This window comes from Periophthalmus magnuspinnatus, chromosome 4, assembly GCF_009829125.3.
Source record: "Periophthalmus magnuspinnatus isolate fPerMag1 chromosome 4, fPerMag1.2.pri, whole genome shotgun sequence".
NCBI classification, from domain to species: Eukaryota; Metazoa; Chordata; class Actinopteri; order Gobiiformes; family Gobiidae; genus Periophthalmus; species Periophthalmus magnuspinnatus.
The window spans coordinates 30,742,051-30,764,775 of NC_047129.1; the positions used below are offsets into that span (position 1 = coordinate 30,742,051).

General features: G+C 38.6%; 1 protein-coding gene across 1 annotated transcript; it reads left to right on the forward strand.

The window, feature by feature from the left end:
- The first annotated feature begins 1,072 nt into the window (after positions 1-1,072).
- On the forward strand, positions 1,073-21,464 carry mccc1 (methylcrotonyl-CoA carboxylase subunit). Its single transcript, XM_033992085.2, has 19 exons — positions 1,073-1,192; positions 1,693-1,733; positions 3,064-3,203; positions 3,603-3,698; positions 5,420-5,541; positions 6,048-6,195; positions 7,259-7,380; positions 8,563-8,674; positions 8,758-8,839; positions 9,512-9,639; positions 10,085-10,268; positions 11,154-11,263; positions 11,816-12,032; positions 13,454-13,540; positions 14,750-14,799; positions 16,105-16,242; positions 18,490-18,597; positions 18,680-18,751; positions 19,714-21,464. Exons 1-19 carry the CDS (start codon positions 1,137-1,139, stop codon positions 19,837-19,839), a joined length of 2,139 nt encoding a protein of 712 aa, XP_033847976.1. The 5' UTR covers positions 1,073-1,136; the 3' UTR covers positions 19,840-21,464.
- The last annotated feature ends 1,261 nt before the right edge of the window (positions 21,465-22,725 follow it).

A 22,725-nucleotide genomic window follows, 5' to 3' on the forward strand; every position in this document is an offset into this window, starting at 1 on the left:
TCCCTGCAGTAAATCAGGAAAAACAACTGGCATTTCCTTCTTATACAAGTGTGGTTCTACAGACCTTTTCAATAAACATTTAGCAGGTCACAGTCTTAAATAAATAGACTATTTAAAACTGTAAAAAAGACAAGATCATGATTTAATACCTTTTGCATTCCCTTTAAATTCATCTAAAGCTATTATTATCAGCTCATTTGACATTAACTCTAGACTGCATCTTTAATAGTTAAATCCTGTGTGTAATTTTCTGTTTTGAGCTGTGAGGGAATATGACTGTAGTCGGTGCCATAAACAGATATTTATTATTCTATTATAACACACCTTTGGCCATCCTTTCCTTCATTCAAGCACAGAAACAGAATAAAGACTTCAAAACACAAAGTAAAAAAATATTCAAGCTAAGTAAGGATTCAAAATAAGCCAATAAATACAGCCAAATAATTAATATATTTTTAATTATGTATCTTTATTATTATTATTATTATAAGTGGCTTAGTAGTAACAGGCCCTGCATATTTTTGATGAAGTACAATGTTAAGACAGCACAGCTACATTTCAATAAACAAAATAAATGTTGATCATTCAGAAATAATAAGCTACATGAAAAAATACATAAAAAATAACAGCAAAATAAGGAGGAACATTTACATTTTATTTGCCTGGTTTATAAGTGATTAGTTTGACAGTTTTAATTAAATATTTCGTGGTACATGTTGATTAAGTTAATTGATTTGTTCTTAATTAATTGCTTGGCATATTGGACTTTTCTTTATCATTAAGGAGCCTACAGTATTTAAATTTTGATTTTGATTTAGCACATTTTGTTTTATGTGTATGATATTTTCCAAATTAAATAAAAGCATTAGGCTAACTACGCTTTCAGTTGTGTGTTTTCTTGTTGCCACGTCTTGCAATTTTAATTTTTGAGCTGATATTCTTCAACCTTTTTTTCCATAAATAATTGTTTGTAGAGTATGTAAAGAAAAAAAAATGTAGGTATATATATATTTTTATTATTTTATTTATTTTTTTCTTCCTAAAAATCTGGTGACGTAGCACATAAGCCCCGCCCCGAGCGAAATGCCCGGATTTAGCTAGCCCCGTTAGCATCACAAACCTCGGAGCTGCTCACTATGGCAGCAGTTATCCTCAGCTTCCCCTCGCTACAGGGCTTCAGAATATTTACACAGTGAGTACAGTAAAACCTCTAATATGTGCGCCTTTATTTGTGATTTTAATCTTAATTTTCTGTCATGCAAATCGGTTCTAAACTCCACCTGCATGTTAGCATCCGGCTAAGCTATCAATGTGAATGACAAGTTCAGCTCTGAATGGGCTTTATAATATGTTTACTTACATTAAATACATTTTAATACGACATATGCATGTGTTTATGGCTATTTAGTACTTTAAAATGTATGATCTTGGAAGCTGACACAAACTTAAGCAGCACAAGGTGAAGTAAAGGTAACATAACTCTCTAATTATAACTGTTTACTGCTATAACTATGCATAATCTTGAGTCAATTTGCCAGTTTCATTGGTGTTACAGATCGTGCAGATAATTTGTTATGCAATGACAATGCTTCTGTTGTTATAAATGATTAGATTTGTCCAGTTGTTGTTGCCGTAGTCCCTCTGTCCTTCATAAACACAGCAGGCTGACATGTAAACTGTGACTCTCTGCAGGAAACTGTCATGGACCAAAAGAGGCGTGAGGCTGGCTTCAGGTGAGAGTCGTTCAGCTTTATGGGTGCATTTATACTGCGCATAGACCACCAGAAAACTGAGACTAAACTGGAACTAAATCTGAAACTAAACCTGGACTAAATCAGAAGTAAACTGTACTCAGGACAGGACCAAATAATGACAAATAATTAAGATGATAAAGTGTGAACGCACCTTTGTGTCCTGCAAAAATGGACCTGTAAAAGTGGTAGTATCCAAGTGGTTAAGGTCATATACTTATTAGAATTTGCATCTATCAGTATTTCATATTATTTTTATTTACTCAAAATTGCAATATTTAAAGATGCACTATGGTTAGAAATTATTCCTTTGCTTGGAATGTTCTGCTCTAAGTATTAAGAGTAGCTCGCATTTATTCAATTATAGACAACAAACTTGTGCATGTGTCTGGGGTCACCTCTCCACAGATTTCACCTGTAATTTGGTCTGTTGGTGTCGCCTGCTTGTTTCCATGGCAAAGTGGAACATTCCAGGAAACATAATTAATCTCCATGGAGACAAGCAGGTGGCAGACCTTCAATTAATTCTCAATTAATTACAATGTATTACACAAATAATTACTCAAGTGAGACAAAACTACTTTTTGTGAATGTATTGAAGTAACTGCCTTTCCATGTAAAAATGTGACTTATGATTTATATTTTGATTATTTATGTGTGTTTTTGCCACCTGCCGCCATATTGGTTCTAGTTGCTAATCTAAACAAACGCAGGCTCTAAAGGAAAACACGCATGAACTGCTCAAATATCAGTATTAAACCAGTTTGTAAGATTAGATTAATAACCTTCTCTTCCTGTTAGTCTGTGAAAAGCCATAGAAAAACAGTTTGATAAAAACAATATGGCGTTGACTGCCCCATTATCCACGTGTGACCTCGGCCCTGACTGCTCTGTGTGATGTTTATTGGCAAAAACCGATGGGTGATTTTCCGATGCTAGAATGTGATTTTTGTCATAGTCTCAATTGGCTCTTGCCTCCATCTTTCCCTATTGACTACATTGTACTTTGTCATGAAATATCCAAAAATTAAATTCACAAATGTTGAACCTGATCATTTCTATTAGTGTCTAGACCCAAGAACTCACTAAATGTAGTACAACAAAAAAACCTGCATTTTCACCATATTCATTTTAGCTGCTCCCCGATCTGCATTGATTATTATTGGCCTATAGAAAGATGTGACGTCATCTGGAAAAACAATCATAAAAACAAGTTAATAATGATATATATCCTGGTATTTACCCCCAAACTGTTCTTTTATTAACATTTTAACATTTGTCTCCTGTGTTTTGTTTGGTTTATCTTCGGCAGGTGTGGCGAGGATCGAGAAGGTGCTGATCGCAAACAGAGGAGAGATCGCGTGTCGTGTGATGAGGACGGCTAAAAAGATGGGCGTTCGCTCTGTGGCGGTTTACAGCGACGCAGACAGACACTCCATGCACGTCGCCATGGTGAGGAGGACGCAGCATTTAAAGTGACTGTACACAAGTTTTTTTCACCCACGTATTTGAGCAAAATTTGTCTTGCCCTTGTACAGATGTGTTGTATAAACAGCTCTTGAGGGCGAAATGAGATTGTTGTGTTCTGATTACATCTTATTATAAAGTGGAGAATCAGGAAGTGCACTTTTAGCATGCTAGTTGTGCGCTTATGAACTCATTGCAGTGAATAATTTGTTTGTCCTGAATGCATAACGTAAGTGAGGAGTAACTCTGGACCACTGCAAACCTTTTAAAATGAAGTAGTTCTGTTTTTCTTGTTTTTAAGACAGTACAAATCAGGTACATGGCCTTCAAACAGGTTAATGACTAAATGTATTTGATCTTAATCGTGTTGTTTTGTGATTTTAGGCAGATGAAGCGTATCACATTGGACCAGCGGCGTCTCAGCTGAGTTATCTTTCTATGGAGAAGGTTTTGGAGGTCGCCAAGAAGTCTGGGTCACATGTAAGTGTTTTTTTTGTACTTATACAAGACTTAAATTTTACTTATTTCATGACACTGCACTGCATTTTTTTTTAAACTATAGGCAAAGCAAGTTTATTTGTATAGCACAATTCGTACACAAAGTAATTCAAAGTGCTTTACAGAATAAGAAAGAACAAACAGACAAATCTAAATGTAAATAATCATTACAAAATTTATATTAAAAGAGAAGAAGTGCAGAATAAAAACCTTTCAGTCATATACACAGCTAAACAGAACTGTTTTGAGCCTGGATTTAATCATTATCAAAGTTGAGGTCTGTCTCACATCTTCAGGAAGAATGTTCCAGGTTTTAGCTGCATGAAACTGAAACGCTGATTGCCCATGTTTAGTCCCAACTCTGAGATTCTAAACATTCTTTGACGTATTTAGTTTAATTCGCTAACTGTTCTCTCAGTATTTAAAGCTAGTGTGTAGCAGACACTTCTGATTATTTAAACAGGAACAACAGTTGGCTTAATATATTTATGACCCTAAACGTGTTGCTTTTGGTTGTAAAATAAGGACAAAAGACAAAGAGCTCATGGTGCTTTCAGATGGAATAATTGACTGACTGAAATGATTGAACAGAATGTCTCCAAAAAACATGAAAATATTTATTGTGAATAAATCAGTGCAATAAAATGGTAGTGGAGGATCATAATTGTTATTTGTGTTGAATTATTGCTAATTTCAGAACTTTTAATAATTTATGACTTTACAAAAATAATATATTTTTGTAAATTCTAATAATAATAAAGGTAAAAATAAAATAATAATAGCCACCACTTTATTTTTGGTCTTTGTTACTTCCTGAGCAGGTCGTAACAACATTAAACATGTTAAACAACCAAAATGTTTTTACAGTGAAGTGTTGACATCATCAGACTATATTTTCAGACAGTACACATGTTATTTTTTATATTTATTTTTTATCACCGAGTTTCAGATACATCACAACATTCTAAAGGCCAGTCATATTTAACACAGATGGGGGAGCTAAAATAAATACTGTTTAAATGCAGATGTTTGTGGTAATCCAGAGAGTTCTTGGGTCTGATCACTAACAGAAATGATCAGGTTCAACATTTGTGCATTTACCTTTTGGATATTTCATGGCAAAGTACAATGTAATTAAGAAAAACTTCTCTTCTTCTTTCGCCCCCATCTGGGAGTATGACATGATCACATTCGAGTGAAAACCACAAGTGCAGTTGATTTGATTATGATGCATTGATTTGTTTTTCTGTGTGTTTCTTCTGTGTTTGTGTGTTTCTTCTGTGTGTTTGTGTGTTTCTTCTGTGTCTTTCTTCTGTTTGTGTGTTTCTTCTGTGTGTTTGTGTGTTTCTTTTGTGTCTTTCTTCTGTGTTTGTGTGTTTCTTCTGTGTCTTTCTTCTGTGTTTGTGTGTTTCTTCTGTGTTTGTGTCTTTCTTCTGTGTGTTTGTGTCTTTCTTCTGTGTTTGTGTGTTTCTTCTGTGTGTTTGTGTGTTTCTTCTGTGTCTTTCTTCTGTATGTTTGTGTGTTTCTTCTGTGTCTTTCTTCTGTGTGTTTTTTCTGTGTTTGTGTGTTTCTTATGCGTCTTTCTTCTGTATGTTTGTGTGTTTCTTATGTGTCTTTCTTCTGTATGTTTGTGTGTTTCTTCTGTGTCTTTCTTCTGTGTGTTTGTGTCTTTCTTCTGTGTGTTTCTTTGTGTTTCTCTATAGGCGGTGCATCCTGGTTATGGTTTTCTATCAGAGAACACAGAGTTTGCAGAAGCTTGTAAAGACGCAGGCATCATCTTCATTGGACCTCCATCTTCTGCCATTAGAGACATGGGCATTAAAAGGTACGTGCACATGGATTTAAATTAGTTTGAGTTAAAGCATGACTGCGTAACATTTCGGCCAATAAACAGACTAAAATAAAAGTATTTAATGATCGTGACTAGTGTGAGTGGGCTTGCCTCTCTGCAGACCTGACTAACTTTGCGTGAATGATCTAGGGATATGTCATTGCTTTGCCTTGAATATTCCAATGTATGGCTTTTTTAACTTTTGTATCTCCATGGAGACGAGCAGGTGATGCGCCTGCTGCCAGAGATGGAGCTTTCAAATTGTGTGACCTTGTGTCTCCCTAGAGAAATGGTGTATTTTCCAGTTGATTTCCCCACAGACCTGACTAACTTTGCTTGTTTCCGTGGAGATGTTATTGGTTTGCCTCGAAGTATGGCTTTAAATTGTGCATTTCCATAGAGACGAGCAGATGATACGCCTGCCAGCAGAATTGTTGCGCAGTGGTGCTTTAAAATTGCGTGAGATCCCTAAAACAATAAGTTATTTTCCTCTTTCGCAGCACATCCAAGCACATCATGTCCGCTGCCGGGGTGCCGATCATTGGTGGTTACCATGGAGATGACCAATCGAACGAGAGGCTGCAGGCGGAGGCGGCTCAGATTGGATATCCTGTAATGATCAAAGCCGTGAGAGGAGGAGGCGGGAAGGTGAGGCACTTTTACATCAGGAAGTGTGACGATGATCTATGAGCTGTCCTTAAAGAATCAGAATCAGAATGAGAATGAGAATCAGAATCAGAAGACTTTTATTGCCATTACCAGTGAACACAACTCACAAACGAGGAACTTTCTTCGGCGATAAAGTGCAACATAAAACACTGAATAATAATAATATAAAAAAGTAGAAATATAGCTGTTATAAATACAAATAAGGGCATGTATAAAGTTAAAAAAGATCAAAAAGATATGCTTAAAAATGGCCCTGTGATATTTTTCCACAAGTGTTTACCCCAGGTCAAAATAAGTCTGCTGCGTGCTGGCTTCATCCATTGAAAGCATTTTATTGTCAGATAATCAGGAAGTGCATTATTAGCTTGCTTAATTACTCTGAATTTATAGGGTTAAAGGTCCTAATATCATGTGAAACTGACTCTTGTAGCTTTAAGTCATGTTATAATGTTGTTTTCTCCTCAAAAACAGACCTGGAGTTGTGTTTTGTTTCATTCACACATGTTTGAGTAACACTTTATTTACACTTTATTATTAGTCTGTCTACATCTCCAAAGCTCAAAATGCTCTGTTCCACCTTGTGATGTCACAAAGTGGTAGTTTTCAAGTTAACAGCTACGTTTTGCCTTTAGTTCAGTAGAGATCGGCAACTCCAGGGATGAAATCTTCCAAATGATTCTAGTGTGGAGTTTAAAAACACACTGGAGCACTTCCTGTATTACCACATGATGACATCACAAGGTGGAACAGAGTGTTTTCAGTTTGACAGAAGAACTCAGCCTAAATATGCAGGATTTGTGTTAAACATGGATGAAACAAAACACAACTCCAGGTCTGTTTATGACGAGGAAACAACATTACAACAGATCAGAAAATAATATGGGCAGTTTAAGTGAAGAATAACTTTGTGCCACTGAAGCCTTTTAAGATGAACTAGTTTTTCATGATTTTTGGACAATAAAAATCAAACACAGCGCCTTTGACCAAACGTTCCATCTGTTTTATATCACACTTTTAACACGTTTTTGTGTTTTTTGTGCAGGGGATGCGTATCGCCCGATCGGAAAAGGATTTCTTGGAGCAACTGGAGTCGGCGAGACGGGAAGCGAGGAAATCTTTCAACGATGACGTAATGCTGGTGGAGAAGTTTGTAGAAGACCCCAGGTACTTTTAGATACAGTATTAGCCACTTAATTGATAGTATTTCAAAATGCAGAACACATCTCCGTTCGAACGCCCTTGTCTCATTCAGAACAAATCTATAACTTTCCCCATCTTAGTTTATCAGTTTTTATCACTTCACTCTTGGTTCTGTAGAAATCGCCGCTGTTTCTCCGTCCTGTTTTATTAAAAAAAGTTTTACCCAAAGCCGCCATGTTTATTTTAACACAAATGGACAATGAATTTCTGATTGGCTTATTTATGGATTCTCCCCGTAGAAAAAAATATACAGACTCTTAAAAATACAGAAAAATACAAACAAAAACCAACAAAACAAGCGCAAATGTGATTATAACCAGATCATTAAAGTGCATTAGTGGCACCGATCTACCCAGTTTTGTGATTCCTTGAAACATATTCCATTTTTAGGAGGGAAAATAACCCATTTCAGTTCTAACATGGTGAGTTTTTAGACGTAGACAATCATGAGATCTTATATTAATAGTTCCCGTATCAAAGTTCAACAACCAAGTGAGATATTCAGGCCGTCTATCAAGCAGTCCCATATAAATAATCTTTATATAGCGCTCTCTTCTGACAGATAGTGATAGTCAGTCTACTTTTTCATGGAGTGAACAGTGATGGGTTTAAATTCATCACCTGTTATGAAATGAAGGGCTGAGTGAAAGAGTGAATCTGTAGGTTTCAAAGTAGAGGCTGAAGTCTGCATGTGTGTCATCTGTATAGTGCAGTGCAGAAAGAAAGACTGAACAATTTCTTTTCTTTGTTTCCATAATAAAATGATCATTTAGATTTTAAACTGTTATCCACCTGTGAATCACAATACATGGCTCACGATACAATATGTTAATTCTGCCGTGTGATAATCAATATATTGCGCATGATATTCTGCAAAACTTAATGAGAAATACACCAATTTTAATAAAAACTGTGACTATTTCAAGTGTATTGCATAAAAAACTGTATTTTCTCTAAACAAAACCAAATTATTGTCTAAAATAAACCAGAAAAGCTCATGGAGACGTATTGATACAGTCTCACCAAACTTAAAAACAAGGTATTTTAATATTTTGATTACACTTTGCACAACTCCGTCACACTAACAGATGTAGAAAACCCCATTTGAAAAGAAAACACAAGCTCTTCTGTTGTTCCGTGTTGCAGACATGTGGAGGTGCAGGTGTTTGGGGACATGCACGGTAATGCGGTTTATCTGTTTGAACGAGACTGCAGCGTTCAGAGGAGGCACCAGAAAATCATAGAGGAAGCTCCCGGGGTATAAGCGATTAATTATTCATCAAAATAACCCGTTGAATCTCGCTCATTTACTTAGATAAAGTCGTGTGTTTGTGTTTCCAGCCCGGTATCAGCGCTGAGGTTCGGAGGAGGCTCGGAGAAGCAGCTGTTCGAGCGGCTAAAGCTGTGAACTATGTGGGAGCAGGTGAGAGGAAAGGCATAAATAACAACTTTATTTACACAACAGACGCATAGATTTAACTCAGGCTTAACTGTTGTGGTTTATAGCAGTGATTCTTAACAGGATTGCAAATGTAGCCCATGTAGTCCTAATGTTTTGTCAGTTTCACCCAAATCTTTTTTTATTTTCTAGTAAGATTGTGCTTAATTTTTATAGTGGGATGTTTTTGCCAGAGACTTTTATTTTGGCGGTACTTCCTGTGCAATCACGGTTCTCCTCAGTTGCTTTGAGGAAAGCAGAGGGGAGACGTGTGCAGCGTTGTGAGACCTGGAGTTGTCTGTGTTGTAATATTTATGTTTCACACAGATATTAAATCCCCTCTTGACTGTCAAAACCCCGCGTGTGGCTCAGCGCATCTATCTACACAACAAAACGCACAAGTTTGTTAGTCGTTCAGCCCCAGACACACCGGCTACACAAACACCTCATTAATATAATATCATATTTTAAAAAAAAAACTAATATTGTTGTGGTTGTTGAAGATGCTGTTTGCAAGACTGGACTAAAAGAATACAACTATTTAAAAATAATAAAATAAAACAGAATAGAAACTGCCCAATGTGTCAGCAAAACCAACGATGTACATGTGTGTTTGTGTGTTTATTCGTCTGTCTGTGTGCGTGTTTGTGTCTGCAGGTACAGTGGAGTTCATCATGGACGCTCAGCACAACTTTTACTTCATGGAGATGAACACGCGGCTGCAGGTGGAGCACCCGGTGTCGGAGATGATCACAGGGACCGACCTGGTGGAGTGGCAGCTGCGGGTGAGAGACAGAACACTGCACCAACAGAGAAGCCATCGTTTTCATTTGAATATCGCACAAATGGCCTATGTTTATTACCTATATTTAATCTTTAATGGACCCATGTTATGCAAAATTGAGTAGGAACCTGTGACATTTAAGGATGGGTCAAATGCAGAGGACACATTTCCCCACACTGACACTAATCTGTGCTTAAACCTGCTGTAAATCTCTGTGTAGTGTGTGTTCAGTTAGAGTTACACACACGTTCATACTGGCGTCACATTCATTTTACTTCACCTCGTATCTGCTCAAATCTGCTCCTATTTCATCGATGACACAGTTTTCAGGATCACTGAAATCCCAAACTCCTCAGAGCTTGTCCCTGTCTGCTCCCGAATCGTCCGAGCGGCGAGAGGGGGGACATCCAAGGACACGGGCTGATATTTGCTCTCGTGGCCTGTAGGTGGCAGCAGGCGAGCGTCTACCGCTCCTCCAGGATGACATAATCTTAAAGGGACACTCGTTTGAGGCCAGGATCTACGCTGAGGACCCCAACAATGACTTCCTGCCAGGAGCCGGCCCCCTGCTGCACCTGTCCACACCTGCCGCGGACCAGAGCACGCGCATCGAGACGGGGGTCAGGGAAGGTACGGGACACGAAAGGACGAATCGATCTGAAACTCAACTGTTTTTAGTTTAACTTTAATGTCAGAATATTTGTCGTAAGTCCTTTGGTTTGTAAACTCTTTGTGATTTTGGACTGACTTAAATGTGCTTTATGTGACTTTTCTGCTGTGGGGTCCGTCGCCATGGAGATGCTATTGTTTTACCTGGAATGTTCTACAGTATGGTTTTTAATTTAGCTGTTCTTTAAAGTGATAGTGTGTAACTTTCTGCAGGTGGAAAGTTACAAAAGAGAAAGAGAGGTGGCATGTCACCTGCGTAATACACCGTTAAAGCCACACTCTGGAACATTCTCCATGGCGATAAGGAGAGAAGTTTTGTGCCATACTGTGGAAGATTAAAGCCCAAAAAAAAAAAAAAAACTAATTCTCTTGGCTTTAATTTTCCACAGTATGACATAAAACGTATCTATGTATCTCCTTGTTTCCATGGAGAATGTTCCAGAGTAAAGACACATGTTTTCAGTGCAGTAAATACAATCAAAAAGTCAAAAGGTTACATACTGTGGCTTTAAGTGCTTTGAGTGAACGTATTGGTGTTTCATACAATATTTGTCAAGTGCGTTTTTGTTTTTAGATAAAATGAGCCAATTACAAAAAGTACAATTTTCTCTTCTGTTACAAAAACATATTATAATTATTTATTTTATTGGTATTATTAATGTTTAGGTGACGCAAAAAAGTTTTCCATGTTTTGTGATTTTAAACGTCCGTGAACTTAAGAAAATGAATGGGTTTGAGATACTTGATTATCCTTAAGTTAAAAATAGAAATTAACTTTTATATTTTAGTGTTTGATAAACTGTGTACCTTTACTAAAATGTTGTTTTTTTTATTTTATTTTTGCAGGAGATGAAGTGTCTGCTCACTATGACCCCATGATCGCTAAACTGGTGGTTTGGGGAGAGGACCGGGCGGCTGCTCTGAAGAAACTCAGATACTGTTTAAGACAATACAACGTGAGAGCAAAAACACGTCTAAAATCAATTTGTACAATAACAAATGATTTTAAGAGTGTTGCTTTTTATTGTACACTGCATTAAGGGCCTAAAAGATAGTGGGTGGGACGTCTGGATTCTGCCTCAGTGGAGTCAGAAAGTGATTATTATTTGTGTCCGGTTTGTAAAAGGGGAAATATTATAAACGTAACAAACACATTTTAGATTGTGATATAAAAAGATAGAGTTTGACGTCCAAAAGCTTAGCAATATAAACAGACCCATTGGTTATATTGTGATTTAAAGGCTAGATACTTAAAATACTGACTCTATCAAAGTACTTCCTAAAGAACAGTTTTTATATAGAGTAATGATGTCTTGAATACAGGAGAATAAAGATTAAATACTTCAGAGGGTAAATGTGAAGGAAATAACTATAACATCATTAAAAGCTCTTAAAAGTTTGCATAATCTGTTAAATTGCATTTTTTCTTCTGGCAATACTATTTGTCAAATGTCAGATTGTGTGATAATTATTGTATTTTAATTACATTTAATTTCTTCTGTTTCCAGATCGTGGGCCTGAACACAAACATAGACTTCTTGCTGAGTCTCTCGTCTCACCCGGAGTTTGAGGCTGGAAACGTGAGCACCAGTTTCATCCCGCAGCACTACGCCGACCTCTTCCCCGCCCCGAGAGCTCCGTCTGGGGCTACGCTGTGTCAGGCTGCCCTCGGCTTGGTGCTGCAGGAGCAGAGCAGCACTCACAGATTCACACAACAGTCTAATGGTAACGGAGAAAGTCAGGACTTCAGCGTGACTGTGGGGGAGGGAGGGGGAGAGAGGGGGAGAGGAAGAGAGGGGAGAGGAAGAGAGGGGAGAGGAAGAGAGGGGAGAGGAAGAGAGGGGAGAGGAAGAGAGGGGAGAGGAAGAGAGGGGAAGGAGGGGGAGAGGGGAGAGAGGGTAGAGGAGGGGGAGAGAGGGAGAGTGTAGAGGAGAGGGAGAGGGGGAAAGAGGAGAGAGAAAGAGAGGAGAGGGAGACGAGGAGACAGGAGAGGTGAGGGCGAAGAAGAGGAAGAGAAGGAGAGAGGAGAAGGAGACGGAGACGAGGAGAGGCAGCGGGAGAGAGGAGGGGAGAGAGGAGAAGGTGAGGCAGAGGCAGAAGGACAGGGTGAGAAGCAGAGGGTGAGTGGAGGAGGGAGAGTCAGAGAGGAGAGGGGGAGAGGGTGAGGCAGAAGGTGTGGGAGTTTGGCGTTTGTGTAGGGACAAGGGATGTTTTAAATCACATTCAAGATACAAGTTTTGGGTTGATTTTATAACTACTTAGTTTGTTTGCTCCTTCGCACCGGTGAACACTTTTGGACTGACATTTCATCTTTTGCAACTTAAAAGAGGGACTATAAAGGCTTGAAATATTCCACAGTTTGCCATTTACTTTACCCATCTTGCTGTCATACAGTTACGGTAGTTTTATTGTGAAAAACATGTCATTTGTCCCAGAGGCGTCACCTGCTTTAATCAGAATTGGTTTAAAATCAAACTATTTAAAATGCTGTAGTTCTGGACACTTTTGTAACTCACTGGCAACAGCAGGAAGTAATCTGTAATCTGAAAAAAGTTATCGACAATGTAACGCTCACCGTTCATTTAACCAGCTGTAGGTTTAACAAATATCTCTACAGTTGACAACGCCATAGTAAAAACTCTATTCAGTACAGTCCAATGAGGTTCATCTGAGCTTTTCTCATTTTAATAGATTCTTTTTTGGACTAAGGTTCCTCAGTTTGGTCACATGATGTTGCTATGACGTGTCCGGTCAGCTGATTTAAACAGATTTTGGCGCTGTCTTTGTGTCTTCTTCAGAACAGTATCCCACGTGTGAGAGTAAAAACCAGGACGTTAAACCGGGACAACGGGGCCTTTTTACTCTCACACACCTGGGATACCGTCCTGAAGAAGTCAGACTGCAGATGGCGCTGTCGTCCCGTCTCCACCGTAAGAAAACTGCGCCAAAACCTGTTTAAATCAGCTCACCGGACACGTCAAAACAACATCATGTGACCAAACTGAGGAAGAGCGCAATTTATTTAAAGAAACGATGCTACAGAAAGGTATTTTAATTGTAAGGAACGGTTGTTGTAGGAAAATATGACACATTTAAACACTTGTGTATTCCCAGTCCAAATCCTAAACTCGTGCTCTTGTTTTCAGACCCGTTCTCTCCGTTTGGCTCCAGCGGCGGCTTCAGACTGAACCTGGAGCTGAGCAGAAACATGAGTCTGCAGCTCGGAGACAAGAGTAAGAGCCTGAGTCTGGTTTAATGTGTGTCTGTCTGGTGATTTAAGCATTTTAATAACAATTTATAAGACTGTCACGATGACAAGTTCTGCAGTTCAATGTCGCTGAAGTAAATACAGACGAAACACAGTAATACTGAAGCTAATTTATGCCACAAAAACACAAGAGCAGATTTAAACAACAAACACTGTTTTAAATCTACAATATTTATTGCAGCTCATGTTTTTTTTTTAATAAATAGCAGAATGAAACACACAGTACTTACTTTCCTCCTCTCTCCTTTTTCTTCTCTCCTTTCTCTTCTCTCTCTCTCCATCCCCCCCTCTCTGGTCTTTCCTCCTCTCTCCTCTCTCTTCTCTTCTCTCCTCCCTCCTTTCTCTTCTCCTCTCTCTCTCTATCCCCCCTCTGGTCTTTCCTTCTCTCTCTCTCTCTCTCCCCCCCCCGGTCTTTCCTCCTCTCTCCTCCCTCCTTTCTCTTCTCCTCTCTCTCTCCTCTCTTCTCTCCTCCACTTCTCCTTCCTCTCTCCTTTCTGGTCTTTCCTCCTCTCCTCCTATTTCCTCCACTCCTCTCTCCTCCTCTCTTTCATCCTCATTCCTCCTCTCTTCTCCCTCTTCTTCTCTCCTCCCCTCCTCTTTCCTCCTCTCTCCACTCCTCTCCTCCTCTCTTCTGCTTTAACCTCCTTTACTAAATGATGCAGTTTTCTTTTAAATGTCAACTCAAGGCCAAATCGAGCTCCATCTGCTGCGGCTGTCACAGCTGCACCAGCTCTGTGTTTACAACGACCACGCCCCCTGTGTTTACAACGACCACGCCCCCTGTGTTTACAACGACCACGCCCCCTGTGTTTACAACGACCACGCCCCCTCTGTGTTTACAACGACCACGCCCCCTCTGTGTTTACAGCGACCACGCCCCCTCTGTGTACAACGACCACGCCCCCTCTGTGTACAACGACCACGCCCCCTCTGTTTACAACGACCACGCCCCCTCTGTGTTTACAGTGACCACGCCCCCTCTGTGTTTACAGTGACCACGCCCCCTCTGTGTTTACAGTGACCACGCCCCCTCTGTGTTTACAACGACCACGCCCCCTGTGTTTACAGTGACCATGCCCCCTGTGTTTACAATGACCGCGCCTCCTCTGTGTTTACAATGACCACGCCTCCTCTGTGTAACCCGGGGTAACTGTCTGAACTTTTGTCTCTTCAGAGGTGAACGTGGTGGTCACCTACAACAAGGACGGGAGCTACACGATGCAGGTGAAGATGTCAACATTTGTAAAGGGGATTTATCGTGCAAAACCAACTATTTTGACCTTTGAACTTTGTAATCGCACAGTCGTCCAGGTATGAGTTGTAGCAAAAGTTTTAGAGTGAAGACGTTTAACTGCTGTTTGTTAGCTAGGTCTACTGAAGTGCACTAAGTTGCAAAATAGAAAACAGTTCACAATCGTTCAGGCCTCTAATTCAGGGTTGTCCAAACTACGGTACCGGGGCCAAATGCGGCCCTCAGACCAATTTTTGTTGGTCCTCATGCCTCCTCCTAAACTGGCCCAGTTGATCAGGAAGTATTTTTTATTCCAAACTGAAGCGATACTACTTCTTTAACCTGAATAACATCACATTTCATTGTGAGACAGACCTAAAAATAATCTTCTAAGTCTTATTAACGGTACAATGTCTCTGTCAAACCTGTGGTAAATGCATCGTTTGACTCCTTTGTGGCCCTCAATGATAAAAGTTTGGACACACCTGCTGTAATGGGAGCTCTCACACCTATTAGCATACTGGCTAGCACGGTTTTTCTTGTTTTGATTTCAGTCTTAGAGGGCTTAGACATCATTTATCTCCTATTTATAACTCCATCCTATTTCTGTTCAAAGAGAAGACGATCCATCTTTGCTCCTCCCTCCAGACAAATATAAGACCGTGTCCTCAAGAAGTCTGTTCAGAAGCTTTTAACCTTGCTAGAAACCTGGTCCAAATGTAGTGTTTTCTTTGTAATCCAATTTGGTTTGGCTGTCATTTGGAAGATTTGTCTTAAATGTTGATTTTTACAAAAGCTAAATCCACTATTTTTCGCTACTTAACTGTGTATACGGTGTTTTAAGAGCATTCTGTACTGTTCCAAGCATAGATCGTGTATATAAATGGACACAGCTAACCCGCTAGCCATCGCGATCCAAATTTAAAGTGATCACGGGCGCGGTTCCAGCTCCATCGACTCAATTCACTTTAGATTAGGAATCTGCTGCTGTCAGACTCGTCATTTTGGTCTTAAAATGTTTGTATTGACCCGTTTTATGTGATCCTGGTATTTTTATTTCACTATTGTGTCCGTAAATCAAGATATGAACATTAATAAGTGACAAATCAGGAGCCTTCTTTCCCAAAAGTTGCTCCTGCTAGCATTAGCAACAGGTTTGATTGACACCTGTGTGTCCAATCACACCGTTCTTTTCATAAGCCGGTTTTGCATTATAAATCTGCTTTAAACTTTCCATTCCAAACATCTCCCATATTTACGCATTTATCTAACTGTGGTGGTGTTTTTCCTGTCCTCAGATTGGTGGAGAGCTGTTCCATGTGACCGGAGAGGTGGAGTCTGAAGGCGGAGCTTCATTTCTTCACTGCTCTGTGAACGGAGTCAAGTCCCGCCCCAAAATCGTCATCCTGAACAACACCGTGCATCTGTTTTCTATGGTAATAATTGCTACTTTTACTAATATCACTCCAAAAACTCAACTTTAGCAACTTTAAAACACAGAAAACATGAAAATCCATCATGAAATAGTTCATTTTAAACAGTTTGCAGTGGTCTAAAGTTGTTCATTCCTCCTAAGGTCCTCATTTACCTTATGCATTCAGAGCGTTCACCATGATGAGCACTTTTCACAACTTTCAGAGACCAGAGCGGCGTTTTGCTGTCATGCTAACGCTAACAAACACTACTATGCTAAATCTCTGGTTCGCTGACGCCGCTTTATAGTTTGGTTTAGACAGCGTTTTAGTCTCATTTTGACCTCGAGCTGCTTATACAATACAAAAAGAAAAGCAGCTACAGCCACTTTAACAAGATACTTATACACTTTTTGGCCATGTTGTAATTGTTGTGTTTTATTTTAGATTTGAAATTTAAAGGTTCAATTCACAGGTCATGTTTTTAAATCCATCCAGGAGCATTGACATTGAGAGAAAACGCCAAACTACATCTCTGTATTTGATTGTAAAGCGTTTTTATCGTCCGTGAAGTAGAAAGTAAAGCTGGTGCGCTGCTGGTTTTTGTTAGTAATGCTTAAAAACTCATTGAGGTGAATACTTAAAATGCTCAGAATGCACAAAGTAAATGAGGAATAACTTGGGAGTATTGCAATGCTTTTTTTGGTTTGTTTTGCTTTTTAAGACTGTAAAAATCAGGTACAGCACCTTTTAAAACTGCCTAAAAACACAGAAATCTTATTTTATTTTGCAGAAAATAGTAAAATTCTTCTGCTCCTAACACAGTTTAAATGTAAGGACACGTTTAGCGTTCAAGACTAAATCCATTTGGTAATTAAGTGGCTGATTCATGTCTTGAAGATGTAAACTGTAATATCTTGGCGTATAAACTAATGGAAAATCTATAGTACACCTCTGCCGATCTGTTCAAATCGATTCTCTCATTAAGGTCCTGATATAAAAACACCCTCCTTTCATTAAAACCTCCAATACTAGACTCGTTTCTGTGGAAATAAGTCAAATTAGTATGTCACCCTTAGATTATATTGTAAAAGAGAGTGAGGTGGATTATTATTCATACTTAAAGGCGTTTTACCTGATTTTTATTGACTTAGAAACACGAAAAACAGAAGTAGTTCAGTTTAAAAGGTTCACAGTCGTCCAAAGTTATTCCTTCTTCCTCACCTTATGGTTTCAGAGCTTTCTAATTACTCACCACATAAGTTTTATAAGCACAATCTCAACTTTAACAGACCAAAGAGGAGTTTTGCCGTGAAGGTAAAGCTAACAACTAGACAGCTAACATGTACTGTTTTTGTAGTTTATCTCCTTCAAGTAAAGAGCCTCACTACATAAAGGCTTAAAAAACAACATTTTAACTAAAGGTAAAGTAAGTGTCTAAAAGATTTAATGGTAATAATGTATATCCATAGATTTTCCTTACATTTTGGTCACTTTTTATGTTTTTTCTATTCTGTATTGGTCTTAAATCTAGAAACTTTTGCTCAAATATATAAAAATGGGAGGAAATCAGGTCCTGGCCCTTTAAGTATGATTCAGACTTAGTAACTACTTCATTAATACTTAACTGTAACTTTAATGAAGTAGTTATAATGAAGATTTATTAAGAATGATTCAGGCTTTTGTTCAAGCTTCATTAAAGGTTCTGTATTACACAAAATTGACTCTTGTAGCTTTATGCCATGTTATAATCCTGTTTCCTCCTCAAAAACAGACCTGGAGTTGTGTTTTGTTTCATTCACACATGTTTGAGTCACACTTTATTATCAGTCTGTAACATCTCCAAAGCTCAAAATGCTCTGTTCCACCTGGTGATGTCATGAAGTGGTAGTTTTCAAGTTAACAGCTACTTTTTTTTACCTTTTAGTTCAGTAAAAATTGGCAATTCCAGGGCTGAAATCATCCAAATGATTCTAGAAATGAAGGTGTGTGGAGTTTAAAAACACAGTGGAGCACTTCCTGTATCGCCACATGATGACATCACAAGGTGGAACAGACCGTTTTCTGTTTGAGAAGAACAACTCAGACTAAATATGAAAATATGAAAAAAACACTCCAGGTCTGTTTGTGATGAAGAAACATAACATAGATCATAAAATGGTGTAAAATGGCGGCTTTAAGGCTCGTTAAAGTGTTATTTTAAAGCGTTACCAGTAGCTGTGTGGACTTTTCCGTCGGATTGAAGTTGTCGCCTCGTCTTTGCGTTTCCAGGAGGGCAGTGCGGAGGTGGCTCTTCCTGTGCCGAAGTACCTGGCCGGAGTGAGCGGATCGGGGTCTCAGGGAGGAGCAGTGGCCCCTATGACGGGTACTATAGAGAAGGTATGAGAGGAAATTATTAGACGTGTAACTTTACAATAGTTTGGTTTCATCACAGGGTTTACATGTGTTGTGTGTTTTGCAGGTTTTCGTGAAGGCCGGGGATAAGGTCGAAGCTGGAGATCCACTGATGGTTATGATCGCTATGAAGATGGAGGTAAGTGTGTGTTTGTGTGTGTTTGTGTGTGTTTGTGTGTGTTTGTGTGTGTTTGTGTGTTTGGGCAGAGTGAGGAGATGGAAGAGGAGCTTTGGTACTTTATGCCCAGTTATTATGGCACCTGCTTCTCCTTCTGTAGGTCTAAAACACAATAAGCTTTCGTAACGTCAAAACATCAACATGATTAAACCGTTGTGTTTCTTCCCACCTGTCAGTCGTGAATCTGCGAATGCATTTCCTTTTTTTTTCTCCAAATAACACTAAAGTAAATGATCCGTGGTCTTCTGTCAAACACTAAACACACCTTGAGTATTATGTTTTCAGAGTTTGAGGATAGGAGATTCTGAACGTAAAGTTTTGACGCCATTTTGTAAACTTCTGTAATTGATTAAATGCTGAATAGATCTAATTAACCCTCTAGCGTCGGATGCTGTCATCGCTGATAGACTCGCGGTTGTGGACTTTCCGTTACCGTAACTCCACAACCGACTGTGTTATCGTGTAAATTCAAACGGCGTCTCAAAGCAGAGGCACGGGGCTCTTTAAATACGTTACTGTCATTACTGTAATGTGCTTATGTCGTCCCACGAAGACGACCAATCAGAGCACAGTCAGTTATTCGATGTGTCAAAGGAAAAATACAGATGGATAAATGGATGTAAAATAGAGGAAGTTGTGTGAAAAAAGGTAAAGGTACACGCTGATACTTCCTTTAACATGATTTTTATGTCTAAAAAAGAAAATAAAAGTTTAGGTGAGATATAATGGTCTATAATGTGCTCAGTTCTTAAAGGGTTAATGCTGTATTAGGGAACAATTCAGGCAAATGATAACCTTAACAACAAGTGGTGAAAACTCCACCAGAAAAGTTACACATTGCATCTTGTAATTGTCATAGTAACCTCATTAACTTTAAACAGGATGAGGATCAATTATATTTACCAGTTCCACTTTTCCCACAGCACACGATCCGAGCGCCGAAGTCCGGAGTGATCAAGAGAGTGTTTTTCAGCGAAGGATCCCAGGCCAATCGGCACGCCGCCCTGGTCGAACTCGAGGAGGAAGAGGAGGAAGAGCAGGCACAATGAAGACTGTGAAGCACGACTCTGGACGGCCCGGATCCTGGAACCCCGGACTTCCGACTTCCAACTTCTCAATGAACGCAGTGTTTTGTCTCTTCTTCTAAGTGTCATGACGTTCATTTTGTACTAACTTCTACGTCTGAACAATTTTGCGATTTCATTTTTCAGATCAGGATTCTATTAACATTTAAAGCAGCACTATGTCACTTTTATGCTGGGGATCCACTACCTGCTTGTCTCCAGGTTTAGCTTGGAATGTTCCACAGTGTAGCATTAAACTTTTCTATCTTTCGTAATGTGAGCAGGATCACCTCTACACAGATCTGAAATGTTTAACGCTACACTGTGGAACGTTCTAGGCAAAGAAGTAACCATAGAGACGAGCAGGTAGCAGACAGTTCACCGGGAAAGTTACGTAGTGCAGCTTAAACGCACACAGGAGCCTTAACCATTGAAATCTGAACTAAACTCATGTTCTGAAAAGTGAGACTTTTTAAATGTTCGTAAATGTCTAAACTACAAGATCAGCTGCTTTTCTTTACTTTATTTATACAACTGTAGTGTTTCTGATTTTCCTAACAGTTTAAATTCCAATTCTTATTTGATTTCCTCCTTGTTTGCTTCTTTTCTTTTCACCTAAAGTGTTTAAAACTTTAGGTGAAAACTTTTGGAGAGTTTTTGCTGGACTGATCCAGGCAATGTTACTGATGTTTTTCGTTTAAACTGTAGATTTAACAATTATTTGTAGAGTTATGGGTGAAATTCCCGGGTTTATGACGTAGACGTGATGAGCAGAAATGTTTTAAATCATCATAGACTGAAAATATTAAAATAAACTCATTATTATGTAGGTGAAATTGCGCTGAAAGTGGAATTCCTGCGTATATTGTTGGTAAAAATCTGCATTAACTCACGGTTGGTCCTTTTTGAATAGGTTTTAAATTATAGCACTTAAATTAACTAAAAACACTATCTCTATGGTGACAAAATGTACCATTATTAAAGCTGCACTATGTCGTTTTTCTAGTGGAGTTTCTGCCATCAGCTTGTCTTCATAGAAATGTTATCGCTTTGCCTAGAATGTTCCGCTATATGGCATTAAACGTGTCTACCTTTCATTCAGTTACAGCTGCTTTTATTGCTTGAAAAGATGCTGTGAGTAGAGTCGCCTCTCCACAGATCTGACCTGTACATTGGTCTGGTGGTGCTAAACGCTCGTGTCCATTGAGATAGACAAGTTTAATGCCGTGCTGTGGAACATTCCAGGTAAAGCTATAACATTTAAGTCCATGTAGATGAGCACATAGCAGGTTCTACATCATTAAAGTTACATAGTGCAGCTTTAAGTTTTATTTTCTTTCATACAATGTGTTGTTTTGTGTTTAGTTTTAGGTCAAAACTCTATTTTTGACTGGTCCTGATCTTTAGAAACCAAAAGAATTTCCTATAACATGTAAATCTGTTTTAAAATTAAAGTGGGACTGAAATATTAGCTGTAAATAAAAAATAAACTCTGTATGAACTGAACTCAGACCAGGTTCACTACATTTTTTTCTCTTTCTGAAGTGGCCTTTTTTTGATCAACATTGTTTTCTGTTTGTGATTTTTGAAATAAAATCTCCACAAATGTGAAAACAATCATGGGTTTCCTCTCTTCTTTTTTAAAAATGAAATATTTTTGATTTTCTGGACACATTTAAATGTTTTGTCCTGTAAAATGTTTTAAATTCTAGTTCTAGCAAAAAATGTTTAAAGTTATTGTCCAAAATGAGCAATGCTATAAAGGTTTGATTTGAGGAGGAAAAAGTAAATAGTACTGGGTTTTAATGAATGTCGCGCTGTTAATATTTTAACCTCCTGAGACTTGAGCTCGTGCATCATTTTATTTGCAAAAACTATTAAGAGACTGAACAGTGACATTTGTCCTGAGTAAAAACAAAATGAGAAACAATTGTGCCTCTAGGAACAATGTGGCTCATTTGAAGTGCTGCAAACAGGCGCAGGAAGACATATGCCTTTAAATAAAAATAAAAATAAAAAATAGAATGAAAAAAATATAAAATAAAATATAAACAAAATAAAATAAATAAATAATAAATAAAATTAAAACTGCAAGCAGTGATAAAGGCCCTTGCTACTCCTTGCGACCGCGGGGTAAATGCCACCGTGGAGATCCTGCCTTTCGTTCCCGCTTACATCGCCCCTCCCCCCAAAATCAGCGTCTCAGTAATACTACTCCAATGAGAGCATTTATGACATTGTCACGCCTGCACGGTTGGAAATAGAGGTATGTCTTCATTGGCTTTTTTGTTCAGTATGATGAGAGGAATATGTGTAAAAAATGTCAATGGTCTATGACAAAGTAATAACTTTTCATCCCAGTGAACCAAAATCCATATGTTTCAATGAGAAATGTCAGACATTGCCATGGCAACACCTTTGAAAATAGAGGTATGTTCTCATTGGCTTTTTTGTTCAGTATGAAGAGAGGAATATGTGTACCAAATTTCAATGTTCTATGACAAACAACATTTTTTCATCCCAGTTAGACAAAACCCATGTATTTCTATGACAAATGTCAGATGTTGCCATGGCAACACCTTTGGAAATAGAGGTATGTTCTCATTGGCTTTTTTGTTTGGTATGTCAATACGGATGTCCATGCCAAATTTCAAATGTTTGTGACAAAGTAATTTTTTTGAGTACCATTTAAAAATTCAAGGGGGCGCTGTGGAGCAATGTAAAGTTTGACATATGTAAATTGCATATCTATGCACTCAGATCAAGATTTTGAACAAAATATATATTAATGCCGGGAAATAGGACACTGCATATTTGAGTTACGGGTCATTTAAAACTTCAAAAAACGTAAAAAACTCAAATGTGAGAGTG

Bases quoted from the DNA above. Each gene is read 5' to 3' on its own strand.
- mccc1 (XM_033992085.2), top strand. From the start codon at position 1,137: ATGGCAGCAGTTATCCTCAGCTTCCCCTCGCTACAGGGCTTCAGAATA. The intron at 7,381-8,562 runs GTACTTTTAGAT...TCCGTGTTGCAG, and splicing joins AAGTTTGTAGAAGACCCCAG to ACATGTGGAGGTGCAGGTGT. The intron at 8,840-9,511 runs GTGAGAGGAAAG...TTGTGTCTGCAG, and splicing joins TGTGAACTATGTGGGAGCAG to GTACAGTGGAGTTCATCATG.